The sequence below is a fragment of the Phocoena sinus genome, chromosome 9 (genome assembly GCF_008692025.1).
Source record: "Phocoena sinus isolate mPhoSin1 chromosome 9, mPhoSin1.pri, whole genome shotgun sequence".
Lineage (NCBI taxonomy): Eukaryota > Metazoa > Chordata > Mammalia > Artiodactyla > Phocoenidae > Phocoena > Phocoena sinus.
In genome coordinates, this window is record NC_045771.1 from 17,545,067 (window position 1) to 17,569,209 (window position 24,143).

At 43.5% G+C, this 24,143-nt stretch overlaps 2 protein-coding genes across 2 annotated transcripts in view; one reads left to right on the forward strand and one right to left on the reverse strand.

Moving 5' to 3' along the window:
• Window positions 1–8,482, forward strand: part of SLC13A4 (solute carrier family 13 member 4) — a 41,542-nt gene extending 33,060 nt beyond the window's left edge. Inside the window, exons 14-16 of the mRNA XM_032643307.1 lie at window positions 3,164–3,325; window positions 4,589–4,726; window positions 8,209–8,482. Coding sequence (XP_032499198.1) covers window positions 3,164–3,325; window positions 4,589–4,726; window positions 8,209–8,346 — 438 coding nt within the window. The 3' untranslated portion in view covers window positions 8,347–8,482. The remainder of the gene's footprint in view (window positions 1–3,163; window positions 3,326–4,588; window positions 4,727–8,208) is intronic.
• A 4,994-nt stretch (window positions 8,483–13,476) lies between these two features.
• Window positions 13,477–23,931, reverse strand: STMP1 (short transmembrane mitochondrial protein 1). The gene is made up of 3 exons (XM_032643641.1): window positions 23,813–23,931; window positions 16,315–16,368; window positions 13,477–15,381 (listed from the first exon to the last, which is right to left on the reverse strand). The coding sequence occupies exons 1-3, from the start codon at window positions 23,825–23,827 to the stop codon at window positions 15,307–15,309; spliced, it is 144 nt and encodes a 47-aa protein (XP_032499532.1). The 5' UTR covers window positions 23,828–23,931; the 3' UTR covers window positions 13,477–15,306.
• Window positions 23,932–24,143: the final 212 nt, after the last annotated feature.

The window sequence follows — 24,143 nt, forward strand, 5'->3', positions numbered from 1 at the left end:
GTCCAATGTTTTTCCAGCAGCTTGACCTAATGAGTCATTATGGTGCCGGGAAGGAAGATTCAAAGGCGCTGAGAGGTGAATGTTCACCCAAGTCACTGGGAAGGGAAGCAGTTCAGCCAGGAATGGACATCCTGTCCCGCCTTCTAAGCTGGCACTACTGGGAACAGAGTTACAGATAGCTGTGCCACAGTCACGGCACACAGGCATTCACACCTCACTTATGGGCCCACACTGCTACAAGCAAAAGATGTACTGGACTTTGTAGGCATGTCCTTCTGGAGTTTTGACAGTGGTGATAGGTGTAAGGTGTAAGGGCCCAGAGATGCTCCAGATTGACTCACAGCAACTTGTGAGTCCATATGCATATGGACTCCATATGCATATATTGAGACCCTTTGGAGAATGTATGCTAAAGCAGATGTAAATGCCCCCCACTTCCTGACTGGGAGGATTCGGGATGAGATCTTTTAAAGGGGGCTGGTGGGAAATAGTTGATTTTCCTAGATTGTTAGCCCTTCCTGAAATAAACAGTCCTAAGAATCAAGCAGGTTAGGGGTCTCCCTGTTTTCTTCCTCTAGCTCGTCTATCTACGTTCACCCATTCTAAACTTGGCTCACTTTTCACTGCCCATTCATTGTGGGCCTAAATGCTTTCTGCATCAGTAACAAAGTCACAGAATCCTCCACTTGGAAGGAGCCATGGAGCGACACTGAGTCCCATCTTCCCACCCAAATAGAGATTTCCCTCCAGGACACCTCCAGTGACAGGGCAAGCCCTGCACAGCCAACAGAGAATATTGTTCTTTACTTTCAGTTCAGGTCTTCTGGATGTCTTCCACTCTTTGTTCTGGCTTTCTTCTCAGGAACCCTCTCCTCTCCTGTAATAATTATTAAAACAACAAAGACAATCAGGTCCCTTGAGATCATTTTTTTCTTCCAACTAAAACTCCCTAGTTCCTTTAACCATTCCTCATAGTAGTGACCCCTTACCATGCTGGTCTTTCTCCTTAGGACCACTTTGCCTTTGCTCAAACACAGTCCAGGGGTGGTCGGTCTAGTGCAGGGTAGAATAGTTAATTACCCAAGCCCCATCCTGTATCTTTATGGAAGCTTTTATAAGGCTTCATTGTCATTCATGTCAATATTTGTATTGAAACTGCAGTCAACTAAAACGCTTCATTCTTTTCATCGTTAGCCACTATTAAGCTTCAAGTCCTTCAACCAACCCTGTATATATGCTGTCAATATTTTTGATTCCAAGTTCACAATATCATATTTATCTTTGTTGAATTTCAGTGGTTAGTTTTGGTCTCTGAGCCTAGCCTGGCAAGATCTTTTTTTTTTCTTTTTTAACCAAAATTGTGCATGTATAGTTGGTATAACTGTAGAACCTACTGACTACTACTTTAATAATATAATTCAGGTACAATATGTGTGATTCCTACTGAATTTCAAATAATTTCAGTCTTAACATTAGTGAGGAAAATCCAATAAAAAATGTTTTCATACCAAGGGTTTAAAAAATTAAGGTTTCCTTTGTTGTGGTTTTTTCCCTAACTTTGCAGTCTAATTTACCAGTTTATTTCATTATAGTATCAACTAGTTGTTCTGAAAAAAAAAATTGCCATTATTTCACTTTACTTACAAGTACTATGTGGAAAACATGATAAATAAAAATCCATTTCTTTATAAAATATACTGTTTCCACTCAGCTAACTGCTCTCCCTCCCCTCTCTTTGTCCAGAGAGCAAAGTTTAATGTGTCACAAGAGATAACAATTACAGAGTTCCTGTAGGCCTCGAGACTCTGCACCCACCATTAATTGAGGTAGTCCCCACATACTGGATTTATAGCTCTCGGTCAGTTGAGAAAAAAGAAAGGGAAGTGGTCCAAGGTAAAAATGGCTACATGAGAGAATTCTGAAGCCCTTTGGTCATCAGTCGTCTATGAGCATGTCATGAAGTGGCCAGGGTGCTGTGGAGATCAAATGAGGTTTTGATGAACTTGGAAAAGAGGAGAAAGGGTGGCCTGCTGACAGTGTAGTAAGGCAGTCTTTAACAGTAGAACATGAGTAGGGCTTACAGCTTGAGGAATCATAAAATGTCTCACCTTGCTTTCTGCCCTACTGCCCATTTCTTTATTGCATTTGCAATCTAGAGGGTAAATAGGAAAAGTCAGAGCTTGTCAACCACAGAAGGGAGAGGAGGGAGGGTGGGGAGAGCTGGTGAAGGCATATGGCAACCTGGGGTTTTTTAAGAACATAAACTCATTTGTGCCCTTCATTTTTAGGGGAGGGGGAGAGCCCTCATCATTGGCAGTTTTTAGGGGAGGGGGAGAGCCCTCATCATTGGCAGATGAACATCTTCCAACCTAATGAATTATTCCAAATGGTAATATGCCTTTATATCGTGTTGCCAAAAAGCATGGGCAGATGGTAGATCCTGATGTCAGCCATGATGAGATTTGAACCTAACACAGGTTGAGACTGAATGACTGTTTCTAGGCCAGTGATGTGGCACCTTCCCCACTACGTGGAGATAGAACTGTAATCCCTCTCTCCTTCATTACTCATGTAAAACTTCTAATGTTCAGTCTTGCCCATTCAAGGCCCCCAAAACCAGAGGAAAGGTTACTATCCAAACATGTTGATAATTTTTCCCATTTCACGGGTGATAAAATAAGAGAAATAGATTTCAAAAGCAGGATTAAGGATTACACTTGGCAATCTGTGTAAAGGGCATTGTTGACTGAATGCACAGCATGAGACTGTCAGAGGCTGGAGAAAGAGTAACAAGTTTGAAGTTGAGGGGCTCATCACCCCAAAGATCTCCAATCCCTGCCAAGTCATATCAGGGCTAAGGAGGATCTCAGCAAGTAGAGGCTCTCCATGCCCTGTGACAATGACTGACCAGGAGGCCCTAATTAGACTGAAGGGTGTACAATCATTTAAAAAAAAAAAGAATTTGCTGGGCTACATAGTGATCTAACCATAAAAAATCAGGAATGCCTGTGGGTCCAGTCTGCCTGAAAACAGGGAAGCAAATTAGATGGCTCCTGGTGGTCCCTTTCAGCCCCTCACCATCCCTGACCTTCTGGAGGCTAAGAATTCCACTGGGAGTGGCCTTTCCCGCTTTCTTCTCACTGCATCACCTTGTCTCCTGCAGAGCTCCGGCCTTTCCACGTGGATCGGGCACCAGATGTTGTCTCTGAGTAGCCTCCCACCGTGGGCCGTCACCCTGCTGGCGTGCATCCTGGTGTCCATTGTCACAGAGTTTGTGAGCAATCCGGCCACCATCACCATCTTCCTGCCCATCCTGTGCAGTCTGGTGAGTAGAGCAGGGTTCCCAGATATCCAGACCGGCTACCACAGGAACAGACAGGGGCAGGCCCGGGCCCAGGGGCAGTTCCATGGCTGGACTCTCTCTTCTGGTCATTGCCACAGCCTTCACTGATTGGTGTTCAAGCCATAGTTTGATAAATGAAGTCCATTTCAAATAGTAACTGATAAGTAAATAGATAATTAATAACAGCAAGAGTTCTAGAAACCCTTTTCCAAAGGACTAGGCTTAGTTTAGGGGCAGCCCTGAATGGAAACAAGAGTGGACAAGATAACCTTAAAACCCTAGGATTCTAATTCCCCACAATCATCATCAACCTTTCTCTCCTAAGATGAGACCTAACAGGAGGGCGGGAGAAATAGCTACAGAAAATGGAGGCAAAATGCTCCCAGAAGTACTCTCGGCTGCAGAGACCAAAACCACAACTCTGTCATCAGCGCCTCCACCCAGCTTCTCTGTCCAGGAGATTCTGAGAATTATGAGCAATGCCAGCCTCATTCCACGGTCTCAGAACAATTTGTTATTAATGGAATAGGGGAGGGAGCAACTGCCAGATCTCAGCCTGGCTAAGCAGCCCCACAGGTAATGCACCAAACAAAATGCTGCCTCTGTCCCATTCTGTGAGGTGGAACCTGTAAAAAGAAGGCTCCTTCTCATTGCCAACAAAATAATGTCTTCCTGCTCCTTCTAACCCCAACTCCTCCCGGCCACTCTGCTCATTGCTCAGACGACTCCCTCCAACTTCTCCCTTCCGTCACCCTGCCTGTGCGGGCATGGGAATGCACTTAGTTAAAACTTGGCAGCATTGAGGGTAAGACCACGGGCTCACGTCCCATGTAAGGCAATTATCTTACCTAGGAAAAAAAAAAGCTTAATTCTGCACCCCAAGAGCGAGAGATGCCTACTCCAGTCAAAGCAGCTTATTCATGAGATTTGTGTTTGAAGAATTTCTCAGCTAAAGAATCAAATTTTAAAACCACTTCCTTAGACCAGCACCAAGAAATGAAACATCCCTTCTGGGAAGTAACTTGGAGCCCGTGTTTCCATGGGAAGTGAGTGAGCAGCGGGAACCCGTCCAAGTAGCCCAGCACTACATGCTTTTGAGGGTGTGATTTAACTGCCCCCAGCACATGGTGTCCAGCCAAGGTTAGCCAACACGGCCATCATTTAAAGCACATTCATGAGAGTAAGCACAGGAAATGCAAGTCTAATCTCAAGGCTAATGGTTCTGTGAATTCTCTCTTCTCCTAGTCCGAAACGCTGCACATAAATCCACTCTACACCCTGATCCCAGTCACCATGTGCATCTCCTTTGCAGTGATGCTGCCAGTGGGAAACCCCCCTAACGCCATCGTCTTCAGCTATGGGCACTGCCAGATTAAAGATATGGTGAGTCGCGGGTGTCCTCTTCCTGCCAGGCCCACCTGCCATGAGGACACGGCTGACTGGCCCCACGGCCTTCTCAAGTTTATTATTTTGTAAGCGGTGCCCTTGACCTGTCATAGCTCAGTCTGCTGTGGCAGAAAGAACGGTCCTGGTAAAAGGTTTCTGTATGGTCCATGCCCACCAAGAATAGCAAAAATGTGCTCTTCCCAAAATCCTAATCTGGGAGAAAGTGGGAATGTGGACAGAAAAAGCTGGGACAGACACGGGATGTGACCCAGTTCCAGAAGGTAAGAGCTTGTTCTAGGCTTTGCCTCAGTTTCTTCATTGGACTGTGGGGATATTCACTCAGAGTTGCTGGTTTATTCACAGAAGGTTAAGTCTGAGACATTGCATGAACCTAGGGTGATAAGAACAGGATCCTTCTATTCAACTCTCTCCCCCAAGCAAGGAACCCCCGAAGCAGCAACTACAAAATGAAGCACTCAGCTCATTTCTTAGTTTTCAGCGAGGCTCACGAGAGACGGCTCTGAGGGTACATTCTGCCGCCGATTCTAGTGTGCAGCACATCCACTCTCCACCCCTCAACCTATGCGCACTGCTGTGCTTTTTAATACCCAGGGCTGACGGGGCTGGGAAAGGAGGAAAAAACTAATACAGATGACTGGGCCAGGCTGACTGAAACCCGGCCGCTTCACCCTTGCTGAGGGCCTATTTACTTTTCACTCAGATCCAAACTTGATCTCAGCAGCCCTGTAAATATCAAATGAAGAAAAGGAAGAGCTTCAGGCTGGGAGCAGATATTCAGATCCTTTCTACTTTCAAACTGCTCAGCTGAGTCATCTGTATTACTTCAGGGAAGAGAGGTCACAGCCACCCCTCTGTCCCCCTCAGATCTTACTACACAACCCTGTCTGCCCCTACTGAGCTCTGCCCCAACGCCCCTGTCCCCACGAAGACCACCCCCGCCGCTTCTCCCCGGCCCGCTCCCTCTGCCATGTGCTTCCCCTGATCACCCCTGCCTTCTACCCTGGAATCCAGTGATCAGAGACAGTCTTTTTTTTTTTAACATCTTTATTGGAGTATAATTGCTTTACAATGGTGTGTTAGTTTCTGCTTTGTAACAGTGAATCAGTTTTATATATATACATATGTTCCCATATCTCTTCCCTCTTGCATCTCCCTCCCTCCTACCCTCCCTATCCCACCCCTCTAGGTGGTCACAGAGCACCCAGCTGATCTCCCTGTGCTGTGTGGCTGCTTCCCACTAGCTATCTATTTTACATTTGGTAGTGTATATATGTCCACGCCTCTCTCTTACTTCGTCCCAGCTTACCCTTTCCCCTCCCCATGTCCTCAAGCCCATTCTCTACCATCTGCGTCTTTATTCCTGTCCTGCACCTAGGTTCTTCAGAACCATTTTTTTTTTTTAGATTCCATATATATGCGTTAGCATACAGTATTTTTCTCTTTCTGACTTACTTCACTCTGTATGACAGACTCTAGGTCCATCCACCTCACTACAAATAACTCAATTTCATTTCTTTTTATGGCTGAGTAATATTCCATTGTATATATGTGCCACATCTTCTTTATCCATTCATCTGTTGATGGACACTTAGGGTTGCTTCCATGTGCTGGCTATTGTAAACAGAGCTTCAGTGAACATTGTGGTACATGTCTCTTTTTGAATTATGGTTTTCTCAGGGTATATGCCCAGTAGTGGGATTGCTGGGTCATATAGTTCTATTTTTAGTTTTTTAAGGAACCTCCATACTGTTCCCCATAGCGGCTGTATCAATTTACCTTCCCACTAACAGTTCAAGAGGGTTCCCTTTTCTCCACACCCTCTCCAGCATCTATGGTTTGTAGATTTTTTGATGATGGCCATTCTGACTGCTGTGAGGTGATACCCTCGTTGTAGTTTTGATTTGCATTTCTCTAACGATTAGTGATGTTGACCATCCTTTCATGTGTTTGTTGGCAATCTGTATATCTTCTTTGGAGAAATGTCTATTTAGGTCTTCTGCCCATTTTTGGATTGGGTTGTTTGTTTTTTTGATATTGAGCTGCAAGAGCTGCTTGTATATTTTGGAGATTAATCCTTTGTCAGTTGCTTCGTTTGCAAATATTCTCTCCTATTCTGAGGGTTGTCTTTTGGTCTTGTTTATGGTTTCCTTTGCTGTGCAAAAGCTTTTAAGTTTCAGTAGGTCCCATCTGTTTATGTTTGTTTTTATTTCCATTTCTCTAGGAGGTGGGTCAAAAAGGATCTTGCTGTAATTTATGTCATAGAGTGTTCTGCCTATGTTTTCCTCTAAGAAGAAAGAGTCATTTTTAAAGGCACTGGATGATGAGCAGTGAGCCGGTCCTGGGTTCTATTCCCAGCCTGGGCACCGACTAAAGACTTCAGTTTCCTCACCTGCTAAGTGAGGAGGTTCAAACTAGATGCTCTATGTGGTCCCTTTCAGCTCTAAAACGGCCTTAATTTAGCTCCTTTAGAACCTGCCTCCTCTCATCTGCTAGGAAACATGGTCAGTTCTCCAGGCCAAAAGGCCCAGGAGGCCAGGGTGATTAATAAGTCCAGGCCTTGAGCCAGAAGGCAGAAAGGCACATCTAGTCATTGGCTTAGAACAATTTCCTGGCATTCATTTTTCCCTTGCAACTTTCCCAACTCAGTCCCAGCTAGTGGACTTGTGGTGACACGCTGTATACTTGGTCATCACCTGGTAGGATGCCAGCCATCCTTACTGTACACTTTTCCAAATGGCCCTGGCTCTGCCATCCCTCACGTCCCCTTCCGCCTGGTAGTGTCAATGCCATGACAGAAATGGAAGGGGTCAGAGCTGTGGAGGTGACATTCCCTCAGGAGAAAGCAGCAAAGGCCCCATGCCAGCCAGGGTGCCTGTGTCACCTTCCTGTGGAAGGGCTGGTGGGAAGGCAGCTGATCTGTTGCCCCAGGTGAACCTAAGGTACACTACTTCCATGAGCTGTTCCTTGGGGGAAAAAAGGTAACAGTCATAGAATACAGGCTCTCCTATGAGTCGTATGTATGTGTCAGCACATTAAAGGCTCTGAGAGGTTCCTGCTTTACAAGCTCTGTTTAATCTTGATGAACACATTCCCTATTATGTAGCTACAGAACCCTTTTTTTAGCGTAACTTAACATCCCAAGATCTGGTGTTCCAAGTACATAGCTTCTAGGCCTCCATGTAATAGCGAGAGTGCTACAAACACAGAGAAGGTTCTAACGGCCGTCTCCCAGCCCCAAGTCCTCCCTGCTCTCCTGTCCTCAACAGTCCTGTGCCCCCTACGAGGCACCACTAGGGCACCCCAGGCAGTCACTGGAACAAATCGGGGCCAAGCAGGTGGGCTGTGATCACATCGGGGGTGAGGTTCAGGCAGGGGACACAGGTGGGGAGCATCTGGGGATCTGTGCTGCTGCCTGCTCAGTGACTAGTCTGTGTGTCCTGCTGCTTTGTCTCCTGCAGGTGAAGGCTGGTCTGGGGGTCAATGTCATTGGCCTGGTGATAGTGATGGTGGCCATCAATACATGGGGAATTAGCCTCTTCCACCTGGACACTTTTCCCGCCTGGGCTAAGGTCAGTAACATCACTGATCAGGCCTAACACAAGTGGGCAAATGGCCCAACCAAAGGAGCTGCCAGCACCCGGCAGAATCTGACCAACAGGCCAAGCAAACCACCAGGAGTGCAAAACCCCCAGCAGAAGATTCCGCCAGCTACCACCTCGAGTGAATTGCAGGGAGCCTCCAACAACCAAATGCACAGGCTCGGATGTTAGTGTCTTCTGCTCTGCCCTCCTTCCTTAGCACCACAGCTCAAGGAAACCTAAAACCGTTCTCACTTCCTTGTATCTAGTCTCTCCAATCAGCTCTTTCTGAAGACAGGAAGAAACAAAAGTCTGTCTTTGTTGCCCCTCAGAGGCTAATCCTCACAAACTGACTAGTCTCACTGGGTTTGATGTTATTCTTAATTTCTCGATCCGTTTTAGGAGTAGAAGGAGAAATACAAATCATCCTACCTATGCACAGAGAGTGACACCAGTGACTGCTCTTTGGGGGAAAATCTCACCTACAACTTGAGACCTAATGTTGCCTCCTTTCTCTCAAGTGTTTCTATCGTAAGTTTTCTCCACAAAAAGGCAGTTCTTAGTAAGTCCTCTTTGTGGCAATCAGTACTCTTTTATCACTACTCTGATTCCTTTTTAAGTGTCTCTCTTCAATGGCTTCTCTATACCTTGGCACCAAATTCCTGTAAAGAAATAGTCCCCTTCAGGAAGAGGCTGGTGCTGTTCTCTCTAAGGAAAAGGAAGTAGAGAAAGAAGACACATTGAGATTAGTGTCTCTCTCTTCACTCATCACTAACCATCAATACCACCGTGCTGGTTAAGTGTCGGGAGGGAGAAAAAACGTTCATACTTGTCTTATTAAGGAGGCCGAAACTGTGATTAAGACCATAGCATTATTAATGATATTTGATGGACTTTCTTCTGGAGGTAATAAGTAGTTCGTCCCTGAGAAGACAAGCACAGAAAGGTCCAAACACATCAGTCACTTTCTACAAGTTAATGAGCCTCTTGAGGGGAGGGGAGATGTCTTACGTCTCCTAAAGTCCCCAACAACTTATATAGTAAACTGTACCTGCTCAATAAACGTTTCCTTTGAGAAAAATCACTTTGGAAATCCAGGCCTCCTCCTTCCTCCTGTACTATACACCCTTTCCCCCAAGACAGAGGTCCTTGCTATAGGACTGGATGAAGCTCCCAGGCCCTCCAGTCTTCAGGCATTACACATTTCTGATTTCTACCATCAGTTACTTGCTAAATACACCTTATGGGAAAAGGAGGACCCCATAGTTGCTGCACTTCTTGAACTGATTTTAAGTTAGTATTGATAACACGTGCAGTTTTCCCATAATAATTAATCAATAAGTTACTCCCTTAGTTTACCAAGTATCTGTGAGTTATAAAATTCTTTTGTACCAAACTTGCACCAGGTTTAATCAGGAATATTACTGCTTCTGCCAATTAGCTTAAGCCAAATTATCTGGCCACTTATAAAAGTGAATGAGCCCATGTGAAATACCAGTATTAGGTACACTACGTCTGGTTTGACGAAGCCAGATCACTACAGTCACGTGGCTTTAAAATGTTCAGGGAGCGGGGGGGGCTTCCCTGGTGGCACAGTGGTTGAGAGTCCGCCTGCCGATGCAGGGGACACGGGTTCGTGCCCCAGTCCAGGAAGATCCCACATGCCGCGGAGCGGCTGAGCCCGTGAACCATGGCCTGTGAGCCTGTGCATCCGGAGCCTGTGCTCCGCAATGGGAGAGGCCACAACAGTGAGAGGCCCGCATACAGCAAAAAAAAAAGTTCAGGGGCTTCTCTGGTGGCGTAGTGGTTGAGAGTCCGCCTGCCGATACAGGGGACACGGGTTCATGCCCCGGTCCGGGAGGATCCCACATGCCACAGAGCGGCTGGGCCCGTGAGCCATGGCCGCTGAGCCTGCGCGTCCGGAGCCTGTGCTCTGCAACGGGAGAGGCCACAACAGTGAGAGGCCCGCGTACCGGAAAAAAAAAAAAAATGTTCAGAAGAGTTAGAATGTCACTCCTAATGTCAGGGTAGCCAAATCCTCGAATGTCCGACCTATTACGGAACCTAGACACCAAGCCTTTAAGTCAGACAATAAGACAAAGGCACAGATAAGATGATTCTGGGAGTATAAATAAGTAAAAAGAGAAAGAAAAGTTGACTTAGAATCATTGGCCCCTGTTCAGCTATTTGAGACCCTGACTCACTTCGAAAGGGAAAGCAGTGGAGCCCCCCTGCAGCTGCTGCCAGGTCCGCCAGTCAGCTAAGCAGCCAGCTCAGAAAGGGTGTTTATTTTGGTCTGGTCAGTAGCCTGAACAGCACTGTTCTCTCCCCAGACCACAGATTCAGGCCAAAGAATACTGCTCATTCCAGACATGACTAACAAATGGTCAGCTATGACTAACAATTCTTTGTCTTCTAAAATCACTCTGCTGTTGGACAGGAACTACAATAATAGCTGTACTTACTAGTCTGGTCTCTTGCAAATATATTAAATTTGATTTTATCTTCTCGTATCACAACTCTACACGGGCAGAAAAGCTATAAGTGATCATCTTATACCAGCTCATTTTATAGATGATGAAACTGAGAAACACTAAGTAGAGTTGCATCTTATTCTCGATTATACATCAAATTTGCTTAAAGTTGTCTCTCAAATTCCTTTAAGTCACCCATGAAGTACAGGGTATACTATCTTTTATGTTAGTATTTACATGAAAAAGACACACATGCCATCTTAGGAAGCAAAAAATAGCTAGTTTTTCCTCCATTGTCAAAATAGAACCCTGTTTATTTAGCTGAGCCCAAATAAAGCAGGTGGCTTTAGGACCCTGTTTGAAAAATACATCTGAACACTAGAATCACCCTCATGCACTGCTGAGATATCCAAACCATTAAAAGAGAAAGGGAACTGACAGCACCCGAGGGCACAGGGAGCCGTCCTGGGGCTGTGCTCACAGAAGGATCGTGGAGCACGCTGCCCGCACTATTTACAGGGCACCTTCTGCTTGGCCCAATCCTGTACAGCTGTACAGCTAAGAACCAGGCAACCTCACTGCACTTTTCCTAAGCAGGCGCAGAACTCAGAGCAGGCGCAGAACTCAGATTTTGCAATGTCCCACCCTGCCCCATGCACTTTCCACGAATCTTCACCGTTGGGTTGTTTCTCTCCCAGTGCCTCAAAACATGCCATCCGCTAGGTCTTCAGTACTTGACTATGTTGCACCCAGATTTAGGAAAGGTATAAACTGAACATTGGAAAATCCAAGTCTCACAGACTCCCTATTAAGACCAGGCAAGGTCTCAATATATTTCCCCTTCACCGCCCTGTTCCTTTCCATAAGGCAAGGCCCTAAAAGTCAGTAGGGAGAGAAGAACTCATTCATCTGTGTAAGGCATGGAAATGGTACGTGCAAAGTCCCGAGCCGGGAAGCTGAAGGAAAGCCTCATATGCTCCAGTACGGTATATAGTGTTGCTTCAGGAGGAGTAACAGAAAAAGCATTTAAAATGTGAGAGAGCTCCGCAGAAAAACAAACATCAGCATTAGTACCTAGGGAGTGAACTGCCCAGTGGAAGTGAAAACATGATGCATGTTACATGCTCCATGAACCCGTTAAGTACAGACGACTGGAAAACCCACACATCCTAACTTTTCTCTAGAGTCACACAAATGAAAATTGAGTAAATGAGTTAGAAAGAAGAGGCTTCCCTGGTGGCGCAGTGGTTAAGAATCCACCTGCCAATGCAGGGGACACAGGTTCGAGCCCTAGTCCGGGAAGATTTCACATGCCATGGAGCAACTAAGCCCGTGTGCCATAACTACTGAGCCCATAAGCCACAACTACTGAGCCCGCGTGCCACAGCTACTGAAGCCTACGCGCCCACGTGCTCAACAAGAGTAGCCACTGCAATGAGAAGCCCACGCACCGCAACGAAGGGTAGCCCCCGCTCACCACAACTAGAAAAAGCCCGTGCAGCAGTGAAGACCCAATGCAGCCATAAATTTTTTTTTGAAGTTCACTATGAGTTAGAAAGAAGGAAATAAAATTGTCCCTTTAAATCAAAACTGCTTAACTGTATAAAACACTAAATCAGAGAGACATCTAAAGACATCAACTGGTAACTTCAACTCATAAAATACAGTGCCTTTTAACAATTTTAAGTGAAGTTCTTTTGTTTTTTTCTCTCCCTTTGGTTTTTTTTTTTGTTTGGGAGGGTTACAGTTTAAGAATAAGCTTTCCAGTTCAATGTATTTTTTAGGTTCCCAACATAAACCCTGAAGTCTTATTTTTCACACATGAGTAACCTTCAGTAGAATTTTATGTAACACTCTTAAGGTCAGGTGTAGCAAAAAGTTTCCTTAAGTCACATCAGCAGTTGTTTTCAAACTTTTTTAAAAGAAAAAAAGGCATGTCTTGCAATGGTTCTTCCCATCCCTCCACTGCTTTGTAAGGCAAGGGCCTCTACAAAACACCCAGGAAATGTACCTTTCAGTGCCACAATCACAATAACCACACCCCTTAAAAGCCATGATGGTTCTGGGTTCCTCCAACAATATATCTCAGTGAAGATAATCCTGCCTGAGAACTCCGAGCTCCTTTTCACTCCTGCAAGAACCTAAAACTAGGAGAGGGGCTCTGAATGGTGACCAGGAAGTCAGCCTGCGTTCACTGTGTAGCAGTTTACACGGTGAAGGTGATTTGCTGGGTGGCTCCCACTGGCAGAAATGATCCTGTCATCGAGGTAAGTGTCACTCCTGAGGGAAGCTCCAAGTCCAAACGAGCTTTGTTTACAATATATAATTATAGAGACCTAATTTTCCAACGTCCAAGTGACCCTCAAAGAAGCCACTCTGGGAGAACACACGCACAAATAACAATGCTCCACGGCTGATAACAAGGGATGCCTCTTTGGAAACAGTTTTCCAAGCTTGTGGCATTTTGAATACCCTCAAGGATGGTAAACCTCTAGCCTTCGAGGATTTGGTCGTTCAAGATCAAACCTTGTAAGCCAGGTGGTATGATCAAGGTGCATACTATAGATTTTCATCAACAAAGAGAGTGACCATAGAATAATGACAAATTTTGCACAGTTCATAAACTGGCTCCAAAAGTGAGTGCAGAAAAAGTATTCTGACCAAAAGCAACATATTTGGACTAATATCTACTATTTATTGGACAATTTGCAAAGCAATGTGCTACACATCACATACATTATTTCTACTGTTTCTCATGGAAGCCCTGTGAGGTAGGTATTGTATCCACATCTTACAGAGAACACAACAGTTTCAGAAAAACAAGCTGCTTGCCCCTGATCACATTGCAAGGGAGAAGCCAACCATAATATGATCCTAACCTGTCTCACGCACCAGTACAACCTGCAGGGACAAAACTTATCTCCATGTATGAAAGATCCATGTTTCCAAAGAGAAGCAGAATCACTTTATTTTATAATCACATTTAGTATCAGTGGCATCACTGTCTGAAAAAAACAGTCTCTAAACCATTCTTCCAGTTTACTAATTCTGCTAAAATGTCTTCAGAAATGGCATCATCAGTGAAGCTGCCCAACAAGCCCTCTGGAACCAAACACCCAGTGAAATGGGCCTTTATTTATATTTAGTGCAAAATACTCTTCCAGGACTTTAGCTTGGAGCTATCCCCCTGCAGAGATATGTATAATAACGTTAGGTTCAAGGTCATCACTGTAATAGCAACAGACAGGAAACAACCTAAATGTTCCTCAGGAGCAGATTAAATAAATTATGGTATATTCATTCAGTAGAACCTTATGTAGCCAAAAAAAGGAAAGTTTCTTTGTTCCTTACCTACTGATACGGAATGACCTCCACTGGGGAAAACACTGTATATAGTTTGTTATCATTTGTATAAAAACTCCCATGTACATGTGTTTGTTCAGGCACAAAATCTTTTGCAAAAGGATACAGGAAACTAGCGAGTGCCTGACTCCAGGGAGAAGAACTAGGAGCTGAGGGACAACACAGATCACTTTGTACTGACCCAGGGGAAAAGTTAGGTATTTAAACTTTTTTATCAATTAAAAAAAATTATGGACTGATTATACACTTGAAAAATTACAAGAGTAATTTACGGTTGCAGAAAGAAAAACACAAGAAGTCTTCTTATGAGAATCACTATAAAGTTATAATTTAAATATTTTTTAATGTAAAAAGGCATAAAATTTCCTTTATAGACAACTTCTCATTTATCTACCATGTAATGTCAAATGTGCCTGTAATCCCATAAAATAAGTATGATTCTTATGAGAGAACAGAGCCAGATCAAATGCATCATTAGGAAAAAACATGCATACTAGACTATGAATTCTACTGAGGACAAAGGCCATTACTTTAAATACTTTTCAATTCCCCAGTTCCTGACAGGGTTCTCAGAACAGAGTTTCTTGGTTAATGAATAGCAAATTGATTTACTGGTTAAATTAGCAACTATGGAGCTTCCTGACAACAACATAAAATTAGTGGATAACTCACCAGAAACTGGCTTCTAGATTTTCATTTTAATTACTATTTTGAAACAACATAATTTAGTACCAAAGGTTTAAACACCCAATATAATTTCTAGACTGTGAAATCAGCATTATTTATATCTCATCAGCTATACAAAACTCATCAATTTTTCTTTTGAAAACGGTAGTACAAACCCCAAAGAATAAGGGAGAGACTACTAATTAAAGGTCACGTTTACTAATCTAGCACCATAATTCCATTCTCAGGACCTCCCAAGTGGCTGGAAGGAGGAAGGGAAGAAGTGAGGATGTTGGAAAAGTAAGGGCTGTTCTTAACTTGTGGCCCCATTTGTGCTGTAAGGCAATGCAGGGTCTAGCAAAGAAGAAAACTGCTGAGGCTGGAGATGAAAACAAAAGCTTTTGGTTCAGATGGTAAAGGAGGCCCTCAAGAACAGTAGAATCAGTTTATCCAGGAGGCAGTGCTGGAGTCACCCTCATGAACTAGGGGGTTTCTTCTTGGCATCCACGTCCTTTTTAATTTCTTCAAGTTTTTTAGCCAGGTTTGGTATCTTTAAAGAGAAAAGAGATTATTATCATTTCTCATCTACCTAATCAATATTTTTTCATTTCTCTTCCTCTAAAGATAAATGGATTTTTTACTTTTCCTCTAAAAGAAACCTGCTCAACAGTGGTCTTTCTTGGCCTCATAACTGCCTAAGAAGGATACCAAAAGATGTAAGTTAAAGTAGGCTCCCTCCCCAAAAGCCAGAACCTGACTTCTACTTTTATATACCCACTCAGCCCCTCAATCTAGTGCCAAGTAAAAGTTGTACATATAAACAATAAATGTGACATAAATTAACAAGCACCTGCCTAGAAAACCACATGACTCAGGTGAAGGTTGACAAAGGGAATTCCCTTTATCACACTAAAAGCTTCACTATAAAACAAATCAAAAGTTAATATCATGTTTCCCTTCCATATCTCTTTAAAATAAGCATTACCTTTTAGGATCCCCATTCATGGGCATTTGTGTCACCTGATTTTCAACTTCCCCATCTGTAAAGTGAAGCTAATACAACTCCCTACTTCACAAAACACTGTTCTCCTTAAATGTGCTGCACTATATGAATCCACCTCCAAAGTACTCAGTCATCTCTACTACTGGGTAGGGTGCTGAAAAGATTATCCAATTTAAGTATCACTTGATTTTCCATAGAACTGTAAGAATCTAACAGTGTTACTCTATGCTAACAAACCCAGCTCATCAGGATCACCATGAGACCACCTAAACTGATGGGATTTTTGCACTCCTATGGTGACAGGTGCTTCTGTGAGTTCTGTTATTTTTTCAAACAGTGGAAAATCTTTCTACAAAATTCAGGACTTTTTCCTCAGACCTATGGACCTTGTTTGCTGGAAGGCATACCTTACTTCAGCAAACACAAGTCACTATGTATTAGCTACGTGAAATCAAGGAAGACGTGAATATGGTCACTTACGTCATAGTTCTGAGCCAGATACATTCCCACCACGTTGCCAAGAGTAAATCCAAGCTGTAAGGATAGAACAGGAAGAGTCACACTGGAGACGGAGCTCTGTGCTACCCGATACCACACCAGACTACATGGATAATATTCTCCTAAGGAGCGCAGGACAGTTATAAGACCCCGGCGTCCAGGCTAGGGCCGTGCATAGCATGAAATTCACATCTTTCTTCTATAAAATAAACTCAGAAATATCCTCCCAAAAGGTTAAAGAGTACACGAAAGAATATACAGTAGCACTAAACACATCGACCTTATAAATATTTGGCTGTAAGTTCTAGAAACTCAAGCCAAAATTCCGATTTTTGTTGTTAAAAGCCAGTTTATTTATTTTTATGGTTTTGAGATTTTTTATTTCTTGCTACATCAAGTAAAAAGTATTCAATTTTAAAAAGCATTCGGCTAAATCGTAGGATCTTAGAAAATGAAGGGACCTTCACAGTTCAATCTCTTCATATTTCAAGAGGCACCTGAGGCCTAGGACATGGCCATTCATAACAGGAGCATAGGACAACCTAAATTAGATTCACACTCAAACACTAAAATATACAGTGAGATAAAGCAGGAAGCTGACGTGCAACTGAGACAGCACATGGTTTAGCACTCTGCCCTGGATGGAGTCTAATGGGCAGGGCACTTAAGACCTGCAGAGAACACAGGTCCCCTAACCATCTCTTAATCAGTGACAAGAGAGACAGGCACGATTTTTAGAGAACTATAAGTGTTTATGCCACTGGGTGACTCTTCCTGAACAAAACCTGTTTCATGAAAATTTAAAGCACTCCCTTCACACCAAAAGAGTTTCAAAGTTCCTTAAGATTGGAGTCTCAATGATGATCTATAATTTCCTGGGTTTTTTTCCCCCAATAATAAAAAATCTCCAACTGAACGCCTAACTTCTAATGTTATAAATGTGAACTGGCATCTGATTTTTTTATCATTTTCTTTAATCAGTGTCACTCCTATTCAATACACAGCAGAGGTTAACAGAGAAAAACAAAGCGCAGCACTTAACACTAATGGTCATATGTGGTGTGGTCAAATCGTCTTCAAGTTGGAGAACAGAGAACAAGTTGGAGAACAGAGAACAAGTTGGAGAAATTCAGAACACAGCTGGATCCTTAATAAGTTTTAAGCTTACTAAGCTTTAAACACCAAAAGCATAATTTAAATAGGTTTGTTGTAAGTTAAGAAGCATAAAAGAGGCTATCAAGTCTAACCATAGACCATCTTCTGATCATTTGATTAATCAAACATATCTTGTGAATATTTTTACCAATGTGCACCAAGAAGCAAAATGATTTTTTTCACTCCTATGGGTTGAAACCAGGCAGTAAGAGGTTTTCCAAATCCAGAAAGAGTATTAAATTTGCTTAAAAGAAGAGGGGAAGGGCTTCCCTGGTGGCGCAGTGGTTGAGAGTCCGCCTGCCAATGCAGGGGACACGGGTTCGTGCCCCGGTCCAGGAAGATCCCACATGCCGCAGAGCGGCTGGGCCCATGAGCCGTGGCCACTGAGCCTGCGTGTCTGGAGTCTGTGCTCCGCAACGGGAGAGGCCACAACAGTGAGAGGCCCACGTACCAAAAAAAAAAAAAAAAAAAAAAAAGAAGAGGGGAAAAAAATCATCTAAGAATGTTAGCTCTAACACCAAACAGAAAGAACAGAGGGTTGAAAAATTTCAAGAAAAATAAATTAGAGTTCTGGTTCTACCACTGTCTAGCTGTGTACTTTTAGGCATGACACTTAACCTCCTTGGCGCTTTGCTGATCTGAGTTTCCTGATTTCTAAAACATTATACTAACATTGCTCCTTCTAGCTCCAACATTCTAGGATTCTTGGTTCTTACCGCGTGTGTCTCAAAATAAATATGGCATATCTAATGTGTCTTCATTTTGGCAATTCCACGAAGCATCAGGGCACATGAAAAAAATAGCAGTTATTTTAAAACACAAAACAAAAACCATGGGTCTCTAGACAAGTCATATCCAATTCCAGTTTCAGAATATTGCTAGGTCTACCAATGGGATATTGTAAAATTACATAAACAACATGAGAGAAATGGACACATGAAGAGAAATGTGAGGAAAATGCATGACACCAGAAAAGCATTTATATGTTGTTCATGGGATACTCAATAGACAAGTTTAGACAGGTAAAAAATTTTAATCTGAATAAATAAAGGATCTCAAAAAATAAAATCTAAATCTGAGGAACAGGGACTCATTAGTCTGAGAAGTTAGACTGGAACCAGAGTATAAAACGTCTCGAATGAGTCTGAAGCCTCTCTGCAGGCCAAGAATGCTTAACCTCCTCCAGGCCAAGACCTGGAAGCCTCCTCAGTGGTCCATCCGGATGGCTGGATGCTATCACCATGGTCTTCCTCCACATCACAGGGTCCCCCCATAGTACTCCCTGCAGACAAGACAGTGCAGAAGGAAGGGAAATGCCTTCTTCCCAAGCTCAACACTAAATACGTCACTATTATGTCCTCTCTGCCATCATTTTGAAACTTTAGGAATACGTAGCTTCTTCTCACAAACATATTGGGGACAATAAATGGTAAAACACCAGAAGTTTGGGGACTGAGGAGTGACATGAGCGAAGTAATGTAAAGGACAAACAGGTGAGAAGAAATCTGAAAAAAATCCTCCCACATACATCTGGCCTCCAAAGGTTTTGATTAAAGGATTACAGTCCCTTATATCCTGAAAATCAATTTCATATCCAGCCCTGTGAAAAGATTATAAAATGGTCTCTATCTTAAAGAATTTATATGATGTATAGACAGAAAAGCCACATATAAGTAAAATAGTTATATAACAAGAGAAAGCAGCACCCAGCACAGGATCTTGAATGTAATACATGCATGAAAAACCAGAACTGAGTCATGAATTAAGTAACAAAATGAGTGACACAGAAGTGATTCTTTTAAGAAACCATACCTGAAAGAGATCGGTGTACCTCAACTTGTTATTAAAGGCTCTAAAGATGCTGAGGAAGTGTTAAAATTTAAACTGGAAAGGGACGTGACTGTAGAGAATCAAGGTACAAGATAGGAATGACAATGTGATGACCTGAATAAAAGAAATAGGCCCAATTAGAAAAGTGGATTTGAAAAAAAAAAAAAGAAAAGTGGATTTGAACTAAAAACTGGAGAGAAATACTAGTACAGAGAGCTGGGCAGGGCTAGCTGGTGGACTTCAAAAAACAAGCAATGGAGTTTAGTTCATTTACAAAACGGTGGGGAGCCACTGACTGCTCTTTACCAGCAGCAACGTGATGAAAGTCCTGCTTTGTAAGCACTCACCTGACAGCTGTTCCCAAAAAAGGCCGAAAAAATACAGATTAGAGAAGGCACACGGGATAGCAAGCAAACACGAATGAATTGTTTTTCTTCTTTAAAATCAATGAAGATCAATGGAATAGAATAAAGGGTCCAGGAATAAACCCTTACATTTATGGTCATATGATTTTCAACAAGGGTGCTAAGACATCCAATGGGGAAAGAATGCTGGGACAACTGGATATCCACATGCAAAAGAATGAAGTTGGACCCCTACTTTACATCATAAACAAAACTTAACTCAAAATGGATCAAAGACCTAAATGTAAGACTTAAAACTGTAAATCTCTTAGGAGAAAACATACGAGTAAATCTTCATGATCTTGGGGTAGGCGATGGTTTCTTAGATATGACACCAAAAGCACAAGTAACAAAAGAAAAAAATAGATAAATTTGATTTTATCAAAATTTAAAACATTTGTGTTTCAAAGAATACCAACAAGAGGGCTTCCCTGGTGGTGCAGTGGTTGGGAGTCCGCCTGCCAATGCAGGGGACACAGGTTTGTGCCCCGGTCCAGGAAGATCCCACATGCCGCGGAGCGGCTAGGCCCGTGAGCCATGGCCGCTCAGCCTGTGCGTCCGGAGTCTGTGCTCCGCAACGGGAGAGGCCACAACAGTGAGAGGCCCATGTACCACAAAGAAAAAAAAAAGAATACCAACAAGAAAGTGAAGAGAACCCACAGAATGAAATAAATATGTGTAAATCATATATCTGATAAGGGACTTGTATCCAGAATACATAAGGAATTCTTATGAGTGAATGATAAAAAGGCAACCCAATTTTAAAACAAGCAAAGGATTTGAATAGACACTTCTCCAAAGAAGATATACAAATAAACGGCCAACAAACACATGAAAACATCATTAGTCATTAAGGAAATGCAGATCAAAACCACAATGAGGTGTCTCATCGCACCCACTAGGGCAACTTAAATCCAAAAGATGTATAAGTGTTGGCAAGGATATGGAGAACCTTCATACATTGCTGGTGGGAATGTAAAATGATGTAGCCACTTTGGAAAAGTCTTGCAAATCCTCAAAAAGCTGTGCACAGAATTACCATCTGACGCAGCAATTCCACTTTAGGGTATATGACCAAGAAAACTGAAACATGTACCTACACAAAAACTACATGAATGTTCATAGCAAGATTATTCATAATAGCCAAAAGGTGGAAACAACCCAAATGCCCATCAACTGGTCAATGAATTAACAAAATGTGGCATATTCACACAATGTAATAATAATCAACCATAAAAAGGAATGAAGTCCTGATTCATGCTACAACATGGATAAACCTTGAAAACATTAAGCCAAGTGAGAGGCAGTCAGAAAAGACCACGTATTGTATGATTTAACTTAAAGGAAATGTCCAGAATAGGCAAATCCAGAGAGAAGACACAAAATCAATTAGTGGTTGTCCAGGGTTAGGTGTGAGAGGAATGAGAAATGAATGCTAATGGTATGGAGTTTCTTTGTGGGGGGCAATAAAATATTAGATATAAAAATTAGATAGTGGTGATGCTTGCACAACTCTGTGAACATACTGAAAAAACACTAAATCCTACTAAATCCACTAAATCCTTAAATGGGTGAATTGTATGATGTGTGAACTAACTGTATCTCAAAACTATTAAAAAAAAAAAACAGTAAGATTTGGGACCTCCAGGGCTTCCCTGGTGGCACAGTGGTTGAGAATCTGCCTGCCAATACAGGGGACACGGGTTCAAGCCTTGGTCTGGGAAGATCCCACATGCCGCGGAGCAACTAAGCCCGTGCACCACAGCTACTGAGCCTGTGCTCTAAAGCCTGCGAGCCACAACTACTGAGCCCATGTGCCACATCTACTGAGCCCACGTGCCACAACTACTGAAGTCCGCGTGCCTAGAGCCCATGCTCCGCAACAAGAGAAGCCACTGCAATGAGAAGCCCATGCACCACAACAAAGAGCAGCCCCCGCTCGCTGCAACTAGAGAAAGCCCACGCACAGCAACAAAGACCCAACACAGCCAAAAATAAAATTATAAATTTATTTTTAAAAAATGTCCATGTGTGTTACAATGTGTAAGAATACTGGAAAGCACTGAGGTGCAGTATCCAAAAGCCGAGGGAGGAGGGATTAAAGAGGTGATTAAGAGTACCAGGTGCTGCTGCTCTGAGAGATAGGAAAAGCAATACATTACCCCAGTAACAGTACAACAGGCAGTGTACACAAGCCACGAGCAGTGCCCATCATATCAGGTTTCCCTTTAAAAGCTTCAAAAGTTTCCTTACACCAAACTGGCTAAACCATGCTGCGATTAAGGATGCTACTGCAGTACAAGCAAGGGGAAAGACGCAGCAGGACCACAGGAGCAAGTTTCGATATAGGGATGATGGGCAAATATTTTAATCCAAGGAGAAATGAACAACATCTGAGTCCTTACTGTCATTGTTTCAAGTACTTTAATGTATTAACTCATTTTTAATCCTCACAATAAAACCATGAAGTAGGCTCCCATTTTCAGATGTGGAAACTGAAGCATAAAGAATTTAAATAACTTGCCCAAGTTCCCATTGCTTAAAAATGATAATTCAAAGGCAGGAGTCTGATTCTGGAATCTGACCTCTTAAGCACTAGGACATGATGGCTGGTCACAGGTTAAAAGCTCGAGGAGATCTCAGGGATCACCTACATCAACCCCATTGTTTTATAGATGAAATGGCTGAAAGCAAGGAGAAAGATTCGCCCAAGTTCAAATGAGCTGGTAAATCATTTGACAGAGTTAGAATCAAGGTAAAGTTATGCTATTACTTCTTTCAACAAATGCAATGAGGAGGTGGGAGAATATCCGTGTTACTTCTGAGCTAGGAATTTAATGAATGGCTTCGGTATCTCTCCTTAAATGCCGAGAATTCTGAATTTGCTTATCAGTCACATCCATATTCATACACAGCAAAAGTTTATTTCAAAACCAAATAAAGTCACTCTGCAAAGGTACTTAGAAAGTTAAGTGTAAATGAATCCATGTGCTTCCTCCCAGTTATCAATGAGCTACGGCTGTACCAGAGACTCAATTACATCATCTCACACTTCGGGGCTGACATTGTTTTTAACCTGAGTGTTTCCTACAACCATATGGCAGTAATTATTTCTATTGACTCCTAAGCTAATACCCAGTTAGGACACTGGAGAAACTTCCAGAAGCAGAGGTGTAGCCATGTCTTGTTTAGGCAGTTTATGTCAAGGATACTCTCTTTCCGGCCTAGAGATTGAAAAATTAATTACCATCTCAAAAAGGACAGAGGGGCACTTTTTCTTCTTTAAACTCTTTCATAAAGAACGTAACATTTGGGAAAGTATCTCATCCCAAGAGCACTCAATTTCCATCGGTCACCTGGAAGGTATTAGAATACCTGCCTCTTACCAGAATCAGAATTTAAACATCCAGTTTTGAAGGCGCGAAAACCCGGAAGAAAGACTTTCACCTGTAAGTTTGGCAAGTCCTTCTGAAACCTTCAACCAGGCAATCTTTGAAACACATGGGGCTTTGCCAGAAAACCCGCTTTTAACTGAAAGACCCATGAAAAATAATTTGTTTACTCATGGTAAGAGTCGTTTTACCCTAGAGTGAGCATTTTGGAAAAATTATTTGTACACCAGGGCCTGACTCAGGCCAGCAACCAGCCATCCTCCGTCTGGAAGCTATAAAAGGTCTGATGAGGGCTCCCCAGGCCTCTAATTCTGGCGGTTTACTCCTTTAGAGTTTATTCCTGGCCCTCCAACGTTTTCAAAGACGCCAACCAGCAGGGCTCTAAGTCGACGGGATATGTGTCTACGTCAGGGGGTGGCAGCGCAGAAAAAGTCATTAAGGACCCCGGGAGCCTTAACTCGAGGAATACACAAAGCACGCGGGCACGTCACAGAAGAGCTTTGAAAACGCACGCTCTGACCCCTCAAAAGTTTTAGGGACTTGAAGGGAGGCAGAAAAATGCCGGCCAAAGGATTTGGGTGAGGCAGAAACAAAACCCCGCAGCCCACCCCGCCAGGCGACTAGCAGGCGCGGGGGGCAGTGGGACCCGAGGGACCCACGCCCAGGGCTCCCAGCTCGCTCCTCGGCAGCTCCACTCACCAGGAACTGGAGCATAATGTCGGCAAGGAAAACTCGTAGGTCAGCTGCAGCTCCGTGGGCCGTCCGAGAGTGCCTCCTCCGGCGCGACGGGCGGAGCCCGCGGCCGACTTCCGGTTCACGCCCCGCTCCGCCCCTTTGGCACCTTCCGCCTCGCCTCGCCTCAGCCGGAAGCGGCTCCTGGCGCCCCCTGCCGAAGCTCCTCGGGATCACCTCCTGAACTCACCGCCCGGCGCGAGCGGGCGGGGCCGGCTAGGAGCAAGTCCCAAGCCCCAAGCCGGGCTTGCATTAGCTTTGAACATTCAGATTCCAGGGCCCAGTCCTCAAATCCCGC